The sequence below is a fragment of the Pelophylax lessonae genome (assembly GCF_965119305.1).
Source record: "Pelophylax lessonae genome assembly, chromosome: 3".
Classification (NCBI taxonomy): Eukaryota; Metazoa; Chordata; class Amphibia; order Anura; family Ranidae; genus Pelophylax; species Pelophylax lessonae.
In genome coordinates this window covers 383,754,513-383,767,367 of record NC_138770.1, presented here as the reverse complement: position 1 = coordinate 383,767,367, position 12,855 = coordinate 383,754,513, and the positions used below count along the sequence as shown (strand labels likewise).

General features: G+C 44.9%; 1 protein-coding gene across 1 annotated transcript in view; it reads left to right on the top strand.

The window, feature by feature from the left end:
• Window positions 1-12,855, top strand: part of ASCC3 (activating signal cointegrator 1 complex subunit 3) — a 1,118,804-nt gene that overhangs the window by 858,878 nt on the left and 247,071 nt on the right. The window contains exons 19-20 of the mRNA XM_082251201.1: window positions 5,129-5,305; window positions 6,256-6,481. Of these exons, the coding sequence (XP_082107327.1) occupies window positions 5,129-5,305; window positions 6,256-6,481 (403 nt within the window). The remainder of the gene's footprint in view (window positions 1-5,128; window positions 5,306-6,255; window positions 6,482-12,855) is intronic.

The window sequence follows — 12,855 nt, the reverse complement described above, 5'->3', positions numbered from 1 at the left end:
TAGGTAAAGTCCTGCTGGCCGGTGAGAGAAGGAGAGCCCTGTGGGAAGCTCGGCAGGTCCGGGTAGGCCCCAGCCGGGGACTTTTTTAGGTCGTCCAGGGTTCTCTCCAGGAGAGAAACAGTAGATGCTGGGGACAGTATTTGTGGGAGCTCCACGGGAGGTACGGGGCTATTGGGGACTGATCTGTGCTGTCCCAAAAGTGCCGGTGCATCAGAGATGTCCTCCTCTTCCTCGAGTCCCTGACTGCGTGAGGAAGCGCCCGCCATCTTAGAGGAGCAGGGTCGGGATGCTGCGGCCGAAAATTGTTGGGAGAGGTCTCTACGGACCTGATGCACGCACATCGAGGGTGCCGACAGAGGCACCGGGGAGCTGGAGCCGGGATTCCTCACTGTGAGGTGGTAGTCAGCTGTCAAAAGCGGATCGGGCGCCTATATTGCCGGAGCGGGACGGAGCTCCCTGGTTAAGCCGCCATCCGGGGAGCTGCCGCGCATGCACCTCTGATTTATGATTTAAAGAACTAAAAGCATTTTAAATAATATATTTATTTTTTTCTGTTATTATTATACCATTATTTTTGTCTGTTAAATATGAAATATTGCATTTAATCGTCCAAAAGGCAGAGCTCTGAGATTATTTATTTATTTTTTATGTAAAGTAGAAATGTGTGCTATTTAATAGTAGTCCATCAGTATAAATAAGGATTTCGTGCTTCTTAAATTACTTGTTCTAAGAACTTTCTGAAAGGAAAAAAAGGTTAACCCAGGAGTAAATCTACGGTAATCAAACACATGCCTCTTAATTGCCCCTATTTTGCAATGAAATACACAATTTTGGAACTAGAAAGGGCTATGGAGATGTTCTATGCATACTGGGGTGGACCTTCACATTTCCATTTGTTGGGATATAAGTACAAACATAAGTCTAGGTTCAGCACAGAATTTGGGACAGAATGAGTTTAACCCTCTCCATCTCACATGTAAACTTAGGGTTTTATGGCAAATTACTAATAATTAAGGGTGTAAGCCATTCAGCAAGGGAAACCATTTTTTTGCTTCTTAGGATATTACCCATTCTTGGTATGGCCCTGCATTTGATAAACAATCACGATACATATTGAATCTGTTTCCATGACAACAGAACTCTTTTTTTATTTTTTTATTTTTTTTTCTAGTCAAAAAAATTTGGACAAATAGCTTTGGACAAATTATAACACGTTTCACTTTATTTGCGTGATGTTTTTTTTAAATATGAATATCACCACTAATATTAAAAATACTTACTAAAATATAACCAATTTCCTTTTTTTTTCTTTAATAAAATGTTTTTTCAAGTTTGTTTTAGAGAATTCTATTTGCTCTGCAGTTTTATCACTGTAAATGAGATGTGATCTGCATGTCTTATGCTGCACACCTGCTGCATATCTGTGGTGTGACAATAATGAATACATCCAACGTTAATTCGAGATTGTACTAATCTGGATGAATAAAGGTTTTACTTTGGTCAGATGGAAATGAAATCTCATCATTTGGAGAATGGTGAGGTTAGCAGGCCAATTTGTTTAGCATAGCAATTTTTTTCCTGTGTCAATGGCAGCCTTAATAATAGTGATGAATAATAAAAAGTAATTGTGTCATTATTAATTCACTTTCAATTAGGTCTGTTTAGTTACAGAAGAACAATTTTTTTTCTCCTCTTTTGGGAGAAATGGCTTTGAAACTGTATAGGAACCAAAAAATAATTATATGTTTTTTTTTTTTTTTTTTTTTTTTTCTTCTAAGCGCTCAAAGCTAGACAAGAGAATCTAAAGTTTTTTGTTTTTCAGGGTTTTTTTTTTACCTATAATGTTAAAAACATTCTGCATTTGTTATTATTTTGTATTTTTTTTTTTATTGTACATAATGAAGTTTTATTTATCTCCTGAATTTATACAGCCACAGCATATTCCATATTATTAAATCATTGACATCATTCTTATAGTGGACTTTACAGTCTCAAGTCCATCACATAAATATCTCTCTGATTTATGCTCCCCCCTCTGTTTTCTCTTTTTTCTTTATTTTCTCTCATTTATTTGGATGTATGCATACACATACTAATTTTACGTGTGTTTTTTATATGCTTGTAAGTTTACGCATAATCATTTTGTAAATTAGCTATTTAATTTACCAGTATGTTTTTGGATTGTAAAAAAAAAAAAAAAATAGATCACCATGAGAGAATACGCATAATCACCAACAGGACCTTTTTTTTACCAATATTTAAAGAATTTAAAATACTTGGAACCCTGTGTTACCAAGCTTACTTTACAGCTTGTGAACAGTATCAATGATAGGTGCTCAAACTGCACCTTTGATTAGGTCAAGTTACAAATATACACACCTTCCTTTCTTCCCTGGGCATGTGTTTTTTTGTGAATTTTCAATTTAGGCAGTGCTGCATTTTTTCTTCAGCAAGCCCAGAAGGCACTGCAAAGATAGTTTTAAAGACGAATCCGTGTGTTATATTTTTTGGCATAATAAAAGTATATAATATTTTTATAATGTTTCAGATGTTACAAAAACAAAAACGTAATATATTTAAACTTACCAATCCTTAGATGTGATGGCTGTATTTTTTTTTTTTTTTTTTTTAGACCTTTTTTCCTTTTTTTTTTTTACTTGGTGGTTTGGCCAGTAAATTACATCCTATCTTATCATGTACACATAGCCTACTATGACCACCGGCAGCAGAAAAGCGCAAAACACGGCAAAATTGCGGCGCTATTTCGCCTCAGTTTGCATTTTCTGACTGCGGATGGTCAAATTGTTCCTATCCTGAACACGATTCTTCTGCATTCAGGAGATGGAGGTTGAAGCTCCCCTCACGACAGCAGCTCCTTAACTCTGGTAAAAGCCTATGGGCTCATGCACACTGCAGCTCAAAAAAAGCTGCTTTTACAGGCATTTGAGCTTTTATTTTAGCTTGAAGAAGCTCGTACTTTTTGGGCTCTTTTGCTATTTTTTTGTTAACAAGCTTCTTTGAGTATTTTGAGCATAAGCTTTTTTTTTATTAATTTTTTTCACAAACCCTCCCCTCAGTTCTTTTTTTTATTTTTTATTTTTTGCGTGTTTTCAAACTTTTGAGCTTGCTCATGCTCTTTTGTGCTTATTCACACACTTTTCTGCCTGTAGGAGCATATGCCTGTAAACTACTCAAAAAGCCATAATGGGCACATGGCTAATTTAAAGGGGAGTTTCCAGGCAGAAAAAAAGAGCTCAAAAAACTTAAAAGCTTGTAGGAGCCGCTTCCTTGAGCTTCAGTGTGCAAGAGCCCTTAGTGTACATTGACACATAGGCTTTTATGGAGTTCAGTCTAGGAGCTTTGGCAAAATAACGCCAAAAGTTCCTAAACTCAAGTTCAAGAAAATGTGCTTAACCCCTTCACGCTGACAGAATGCAAATATGTGGCCTCGGCTTCAAGGCGTGGTATCGGGGTGATGCCTGCAACTAGAGGCATCACCCCAATACCGTTGTTTAGAGCTGATATGGTCGGCTATCTTTTAATAACAACTGATGCAGTTGAGCAGCTGCTCCGTTGTTATTACAAGGAGTGGGAGAGAACATCCCCCCCCCTTCCGTCGCCTTATGCGGCTCGCGCGGTGGGACGGGAGACCCAAGTGACCAGCCAGAACGTCTGCCGGCCAACCGAAGATCTGAACAAAGCCGGAGTCAGCTTTGATAGGGTCTCTGATGTAGAAACCCATGAGCCATGTCTTGACATCACTTCCAGTTACTGGAGCCTTAAAGGCGCCAGATTAAAAAAAAAAATCAGTATTCAAAACAGGAAAACTTGGTGTTTTGAATGCTTTTAAGTGCAGAGGAGGGATTTGGGGTCTTTTAGACCCCATATACCTCCATAAAGAGGACCTGTCACTGCCTATTACAAGAGATGTTTACATTTCTTGTGACAAGAATAAAAGTGGTCAAAAACTTTTTTTTTAAAGGGACAGTGTAAAATAATATAATAAATAAGAGAACAAAAAATGTAAGCGCCCTGTCCCTCTGTGCCCGCGCGCAGAAGTGAACGCATGTGTAAGTCGCGCTCGCATATGTAAACGGTGTTCAAACCACACATGTGAGGTATTGCCGCAATCGTTAGAGTGAGAGCAATAATTTGCCATTTTATTCTCTAGGGTCTGTGCTAAAAATATTTATATAATGCTTGGGGGTTCTAAGTAATTTTCTAGCAAAATTTGCTGATTTTAACTTGTAAGCAACAAATGTCAGAAAAAGGCTTAGGCATGAAGGGGTTAAAATAACTGACTTACTGGCCAGATTACTAGGTGAAAATAAAATGAAAAAGTCAAAAAAAAAAAAAAAAGAAAGCAAATGCGGTCACCACATCTAAGCATTGGTAAGCTGCAATTCAATAAAATAGTTTTTGGGTTTAATGCTGCTTTTTTAAATGATTTAAAAATGACTGGAAACCATTATATGTTTCCTTTAAGTTTCCTCTAAACTTGAAAACGAATTCTAGCTTTAGCTTTATGGTAACGGATGTCCAGGCAAAATCTAAATGTCAAAAGATTTTATTTTTAATCATGCTGCTAACGTATATTTGGGTTTCCTGCATGTGTATGTGTTTGGATGAAGGAGTGGGAAACATTCAGTTACTATTTGCACTAACTAAACATGGGGAAAGCAGTAGTGGTCTGCCAAAGTATATCCATTATGGCAGATTGCAAATTCACTGAAAATGGTCATAAAGGCTTCTCTGCAATAGTCTGCTGCTACATATAGACATAATGTATGTTTAAGCAAGATCAGTGACAGTTGTGTTTGGTTATATTATTTGTCAATGCACCTAAATATTTTCTACATGTAATTTAAAGTAATTTGTTTAAAGTTAAATTAAAGTGCAGTGCACATTGTGAACTTAAGTATGCAGATAGAGTATACCCTGAACCTGCCCAGATATTTTGAGGTGTAAGTACTATTGAGAAATTTTTAGCTAAAGCAATTAAAGCAATAATCTGGCTGGTTATAGGGTCATGGTTCTAGTCCAAAAAGTATATAATACTTTATGTAGTACACAAATTATACTTATATAATTTATATCACTTTTTTGTTTATACATTTTTCCTTGGTAGGTACGGGAAGAAGAGAGTGATGAATTAGAACACCTAATTGATAACTACTGTGAACTTCCAGTTGCTGGTGGAGTAGAAAATGGATATGGAAAAATAAATATTCTTCTACAAACATATATTGGAAGAGGAGATATGGACAATTTTTCTCTCATCTCAGATTCTGCATATGTTGCACAGGTATGTTTGACCTATTGGGTTGACCAGGAGATTTACTAGCATATTACCACAAGGCTTTAACATAGGCCAGGCTGTGGAAAGACAGATGATCAAGCTGTATTGCTCAACTCCAGTAGAAGAGAGCAGGGTCCTTACATCAGCCTACTAGCTATATATATTCAAGGACTCTCAAGTGCCAGGACTCAGTTTCAGCATGACTACCCCTAAACTAAAGTGAATTTAGTTACCTTGTCTACTTAGGTTAGCTGCTACAAGCCCAAGTTCTCTTGTAGTTGACAGGGTGTCCTTAAAGTAGAACTATAGGCAAAACCTTTTTTTTTTTTTTTTTTTTTTTTTTTTGGATAAAGCATTAACCCCTGTCCTAATTTGTGTGCCATTGGGAAGATTTTTCTTCACTTCCTCTCATATAGCCAAACATAAAGTGAGGGGAACTCCCTGCAAATTAGGGGAAATCCTTGGGGACCCCAGATCATTGAAACTAGTGTCCCCATTTAAAGATTTCCTCTCTATTACTTTTCTGGGGACAACTGCAAAATTTGGGGTTTTTTTAAATTTCATTTTCAATGTTCATAGTTAACAGGACAAAGAGAGAGGGTGACTCTCCCTAACAAGGAAACAGACATTCAATAAAAATGGATAGGTGTTCTAATCCCTCTGCACAGTTTTGCATTTAGTTATACTTTAATGTTCCAGCATATCAGAGGTACCTCTGAATAAACTTCTCTTTCTCATCCACTTGGCAGTAAAAGAGCAGTGACAACTACCGTGTTGACTTTTTTGCCGCAAACATCATTTGCAAACCAGTAAATGTGAGCGAATACTAAGCAACACATAATTTACATGGTCTGGTTGTAACAAAACAGTTTTTTTTTATGTAGTATACATTTTAGTGTGGCTGTTTTGACATTTCTTGTAATATTTATTCTATTTCGGTATTTACTATTCTCTAGAATGCAGCTAGAATTGTACGAGCCCTTTTTGAAATAGCCCTCAGAAAAAGATGGCCAGCTATGACGTATAGACTACTAAACCTCAGCAAAGTTATTGATAAGCGACTGTGGGGCTGGGCCAGCCCATTGAGGCAGTTCTCCATTCTGCCTCCATCTGTGTTAACCAAACTGGAAGAGAGGAAGCTCACCATCGATAAACTGAAGGACATGCGGAAAGATGAAATTGGTAAAATGCTTACTTTGACTTTGATACAATGTTGTATGGTACTATCAAGGTAAAATAGACAGCAACACAGGGCTTCCCATTATGGAAATGTATGTGTATAAAGATTGAGTGACTTTAAGCTCAAGCAGCATATCACATAGACTAGTAATAGTCACACTCTATTATCCAACTAGGCCAGTCAGTATTTCCCCCTCAAAATGGTTGGTCAGGAGTGTCTTGTGCCCATAATCATACTCATCACATGTCTATAAATTCCTTAAACTCTTTTTACATTTGACAGTCGTAATCCTTGTGGTTGCTGGTGAATTAGGCAACTATTGTATGTCCAAAGTGTGCCTTCCACCGTCCATGTGTATATCTGGAAAACTATTCTCAGGGGGTAGGAGAAGGAGAGTGAGGAGTTTATTACTAGTTTGATCTCTGTTCCTTCAAGGTTTATGTCAGGAGTATCTTTTGGATGCATACATACATAACAGTAAATTTTATTCAAAGCACCTTTTACCCTTTGTTTGCCAAGTTCACAGCTACAACAGCAGCCCTAAGTTTGTTTTAGTTGTATTCAGTGGTCATGTCACTAATGATAGAATTGATCTCAGCAGCTGATAACTTTTACAAACCTAACAGATGTGTTCCTCCCCCCTTCTCTTTCTCTCTGATTGCCTCATATGGGCTATCTGCATTTCAGGAAGAACTCTGTGGATTACGTCACTATTTAAAATGTGCTGGCTTTCAATGGGTTGAATCCAACGAGCGGGTGTTACCTTCCAGACTTATACTTTTGGCGCGCCTACACTGGACCTTCGGGTCTCAGATTCTGCAGCTACTCTGCCCAGTCACAGAAGGATTTGTATTATGTGAGCCTATTCCCCAAAAATAAAGTTTCTCTTACGTCCTCCGACAGTCGCCGCCATCTTCATATTCGTCACAATGGGGTATTAGACTTTGCTCCGTAGGAGTAGCTAGGCAACAGAATATGTCAATATTAAAGCTTTTAACATATCCCCACCCCAGGGGGTGGTCCCCTCAGTCTATACCCTCCTGCTTCCTGTTTCCTGCTTCAGTTTCAATGTCTAGCTTGTCAGGAGTAGCTGGATGTCTCTATGCTGGGGCATTTTGTCTCAGCCTTCTCTCTTTTTTGATTTTATTTGAGTTTTTTCTCTCCTTCTTTATTTAGCTGTTATTTTTACCAGCAATAGTTAGATCTTCGGATGAAGAGGATAATGCGGGCTGCGTCTCGGGCTGACTCCCCTGGTCGCAGGTTGTGGGTCAGTGGCTTCTCAGCCCGCCATCGAGCGTTCAGTCAGGTACCGCTCCTGAGTTTTCTGAACGACCCATCCCTGTTCCGTGCAGGGATGCTAGGGTGAGGTGGCTACCTCACTGGACGCTGTGCGGTTTCTCAACCCACCTTCTGCTGCGTCCTGGATGCGACTCTCCCTGTCTCATGTACAGCGGCTTGTTCGCCTGTGCGGGTCCCCCACGCCATGTAAGAGGTAAGTGTATTCATGTGGGGACCTGTCTGTCTGGGGGGTGTCAGTCTGGGACTGTGTTACCTTGCCCTGTGTTCACACTATTGATGTTTCCCTATCTCTCACACTGCATGCTGTGGGCTGCAAGGAGGGGGGGCTGTGCTGCACTTCTGTGTCAGTCTGAGTGTGTGAACGGCTGTGTGCTGTGGAACTTGATGCTATCATGTTTGGGGCACATTACAGCGCCGCTGTGGCGGTCCACCATGTTCTTTATAACTATGTGGTGTATTTTTATTCCACCTTCATGAGGTGGGGGAGCGGCGGTTTCGGCGCCAAACGGCGCCATTTTGGCTGTACTCGCTCCGGCCGCATGGTACACATGCATGGCGGCCATTTTCTTGTAGCCTCCCATAGGCTTTAATGGAGCGCCCTGAATATCAGCAATTCCTTTTCTACAGGAGCACCGATCTGGCCAGCAGCAGCAGCGGTCTCTCCAGGTTTTTTCCCTCTATTCTCTGTATCCTTGCCTGAGTATAACTTCTCCCTGTGGGGGTCCCTGGTGTGGGTGTGCTTGTGTGGCGGTGGGCTACGTTCGCAGCGCCTTATTTAAAGGGGCGGTCACCCATTTTATTTTACTCATTTTGGGGCATGGATTCTCAGGAAAGCAAATTTCCTGTCACATTGGTGGGAAGCCAGGGGACTGCGGTTTTCCCCCTCGGGGGGGGGGATTTGGCTGCGATTGTGGCTAGCCTTGCGACTCAGGTGCAATTGCTGATGGCTGCTCAATCCTCAAAAAGGCCCAGAGTTTTCAATTTCCTCTAAATTTAGAGGGTGTTGGTGATGGGGCTGCTGTTGCTGTTGCTGGGGTCTCCTTGTCGGGGTCCCGTTCCCCCCTGGACCTTGTAGGGTCAGAAATGGAGGCTGAGGTTGAGGGGGTTGATATTTCTCCCCCTGGCTCGTCTGAAGAGCTTGCACTCATGGATGAATTGGTTGCTTCTATCAAGCAAACACTGCGTTTACAGGATGAACCTTGTCCTCCTGCTGCCTTGGCGGCTTATGGGACGCAGAAAACTCGCAAAACATCGCAGGTATTTCCCTGCACTGGTAATTTTCAATGCGCTGTAAAGGAACATTGGCGTAATATACGCAATCCTTTTGCTATACCAAGTAGGTTTAAGCTGCGCTATCCTTTTACGCCCGCTACTGATGAGCGTTGGTGTGTCCCACCTCCGGTGGATCACGCGATAGCGGTTCTGAATAAGCCCACTGCGATTCCTGCTGAGGATATCCCGGTGTTCCGGGATGCCACGGACAAACGGACGGAGTCCCTTGCCCGTCATGCCTATTCTATTATGGGTTTTATGCTGAAAGCTTTATTTGCTTCACTTATGGCGGCCCAGGCTGTCGCGAGCTGGACGCAGGTGCTTAATCGCGTCCTGGTGGCTGATTCTGCCCTCCAGGCGACTTGGATATGGTGGATCAAATCCACCAGGGTGTCATGTATTTGTGTGATGCGGACCTGGATATGGTTCCGTTGGCTGCACGTGTACATGGTGTGGCGGTATTGTCTCGCCGTTTTGGTTTGGTTGAAGTGTTGGTCGGTGGACCAATCTTCGCGTAAGACCTTGGCTAATCTGCCCTATGATGGTTCTCGCCTTTTTTGGTGAGTCCCTAGATACGTTAATTAGGGGGATCACGGGTGGTAAGAGCACGCTCTTACCCTAATCCCACTAGGCTAAGACGGCTCCTGGTAAGAAGCCGTGGACTGGTAAGCAAATGTCCGGCCAGTCCGGTTCAGCGGCCCACAACAGTGCGGCCTGAAGGGGCGCCCTCACCCGACTCTGGGGTGGGGGGGACGCTTGCTCGGTTTCCTTCAGCCATGGCTGTCCCGGGTTCGGGATAGGTGGGTTCAGGAAATCGTTCGATCTGGCTACGAGATCGAGTTTCTCTATAGGCCGGAGCGCAGATTTTTTCCCTCAAATCTTCTACTGTCCCCGGAGCGTTTGCGGGATCTGCATCTAGCGGTGCAGGACCTGAGGGCTCAGGGAGTGGTGGTCCCGGTGCCTCATCGGGACAGGTTTCGGGGGTTCTATTCCGATCTGTTCACCGTGCCCGGGAAGGAGGGCAAGGTACGTCCGATTCTGGACTTAAAGGCGCTGAACCGCTTTGTGCGGGTGCGCAAGTTCCGCATGGAATCTCTGCGGTCGGTGGTGGCTGCCCTGGTTCCGGGGGAGTTCATGGCTTCCATCGACTTGTAGTATGCGTATCTTCACATCCCGAATTTCGAGGGTCACCAGAGGTACCTTCGATTCGCCATAGCGGAGGATCACTACCAATTTGTGGCGTTGCCCTTTGGTCTCGCCTCGGCTCCACGGGTGTTCACCAAGGTGCGGGCACCGGTTTTGGCTTTGTTGAGAGCCCAGGGCGTCTCTGTCCTAGGGTATCTGGACGATATTCTGGTTCGGTCTGCGACCAGCCAGGGTCTGGAGAAGGCTCTGTCCGTTACGATGCAGTCTCTGCAGGAGTTTGGTTGGACGATAACTTTTCCAAAGTCAGCACTGTGCCCATCGGTTCGTCTCCCTTACCTGGGAATGGTTCTGGACTCTGTCCAGGCAAAGGTCTTCCTACCGGACGACAAACTCGGGACTCTTCAGGGAGGAAGTCAGGTCCCTCAGGGACGCTCCGTCCTCGTCCACTCGGACGTGCATGAGATGTCTGGGATTGATGGTCTCGGCTTTCGAGGCGATTCCCTTCGCCCAGTTTCACACGCGGGGTCTCCAAGCAGAGATCCTGTCCAGGTGGGACGGGCGACCGCGATCTCTGGATCCAGATTTCGTTGGGCCATCGCACCAGAAGGGTTCTTCTTTGGTGGCTCCTGTCCCCGCCGGTGTCAGGGGGCAAGTCTTTTCGTCCTCTCTCATAGACGGTGGTCACCACGGATGCCAGCCTGTCGGGCTGGGGTGGTGTTCTGGGCGTTCTGTCCGCCCAGGGAACTTGGTCGGAGGGGGAATCCTCCCTTCCGGTCAGCATTCTGGAATTGCGTACGATGATTCTCTGCCTTCAACGTTGGCCGGACAGGCTGCAGGGCTGTCCGGTTCGGGTGCAGACGGACATTGCCAAGGCGGTGGCTTACGTCATTCGCCAAGGGGACACCAAGAGGGCCCGGGTGGCTCGGGAAGTGGCCGACATTCTGTCTTGGGCCGAGACGCATGTCCCTGTGATATCGGCGGTTCACATTCCAGGGGTTGGAGAACTGGCGGGCGGATTATCTGATGCCGCCAGTCCCTGGACCAGGGGGAATGGCCCCTCTGTCCGGGTGTTCTCCAGATGTTGTGCGCGACGTGGGGTCTTCCGGAGGTGGACCTGTTCGCGTCTCGTCTGTACAGCAAGGTGTACAGGTTCGTGGCAAGGCCACGCGATCCTCGGGCAGACGCGTCAGACGCGTTGGTAGCTCCGTGGCATCAGTACCGACTGATGTATGCGTTTTCACCGTTTCAATTGCTGCCCAGGTTCCTTCGCAGGTTGGTCTCGGAACCAAAACACAGTGATTCTTGTGACATCGGACTGGCCTCGCCGGTCCTGGTATGCAGACCTCGTGCATTTGGCGGTCGACGCCCCGTGGCGTCTGCCTCTTCGGGAAGATCTCCGGTCTCAAGGGCTGATATTTCATCCTGCCTTGCAGTCGCTGGCTTTGCCGGCCTGGCTGTTGAAACCGAGGCCCTGAGGGATAGGGGTCTCTCCCCTGAGGTCATTCACACTTTGATCGACGCGAGGAATTTTTCCTCGGGGTAGGTCTTTTACCGTATTTCGGAGGCCTATTTTGCCTGGTGTGAGTTCAGGGGGTCTTCACCTCGCCCGTGGTCGGTGTCTGGGGTGTTGTCCTTCCTTCGAAAGGGTGTTGACAGCGTTTGGCGCTGGCTATGATCAAGGGTCAGGTGTCTGCGATGGCCGTTCTTTTTTCAACGTCCTATGGCATCTATCTCCTTGATTGGCACTTTTGTTCGGGGGCATCTGGTCCCTCCTAGGAGGGTGTCTCTGCCTCCTTGGGACTGGAATCTAAGTTCTGTCCGTGTTACAACATGGTTCTTTTTTGAACGGATCGTGTAGATCTCGTTGTCTATGTTGTCCTAGAAGGTCACCTTTTTTGGTGGCGATCAATTCGGCTCGCAGAGTGTCGGAGCTTGCAGCCTGTCCTGCCATTGTCCGTATCTGGTCAATCACTTGGTTAAGGTGGTCTTGCGACCTAACCCTTCTTTTTTTCCGAAGAGGGTTTCGGAATTTCACCTCAATGAGGACATTGTCTTGCCCTCGCCTTGCGCGAAGTCTAAACATTCGGAGGAGGTGGTGTTGCACTCCTTGGATGCTGTTCATGGCGATTAGGGTTTACCTAAATTCGTCTGAATCTTTTCACAAGTCGGATTCTTTGTTTGTCCTTCCGGGGGTCCTCGGAAGGGCGTGGCGGCGTCGGCTTCTGCCTTCGCCAATTGGTTCAGACAGGCCGTTGAACAGGCCTATGCTTTGCGGGGAAAAGTTTCCCTTATGCCTGTGAGGGCGCACTCTACCAGATCTCTGAGTACGTCTTGGGCCTATCGTCATGGGGCTTCTGTGGCCCAGGTGTGTAGGGCGGCAACTTGGTCGACCGTGCACACCTTCACTCTGTTCCACTGAGTGGATGTTCAAGCATCGGCAGATGCTTCCTTTGGCCGCATAGTGCGGCGGTCCCTTAGGGTCCCTGGTTTTTGGTCCTTTGGGCTGTTTGGGATTTCTTTGTATCCCTGGGTTATTTGTTTTTTTCCTGGGTTCTTGCTCCCGTTGAGCAAATTTTTTCTCGTGTTGCCCAGCTGGTTTCCTTCCTTTGGTAAGGTTACTTTCTTGATGTGGAGACTGCATTGCCTTTAGGCGCGGCTG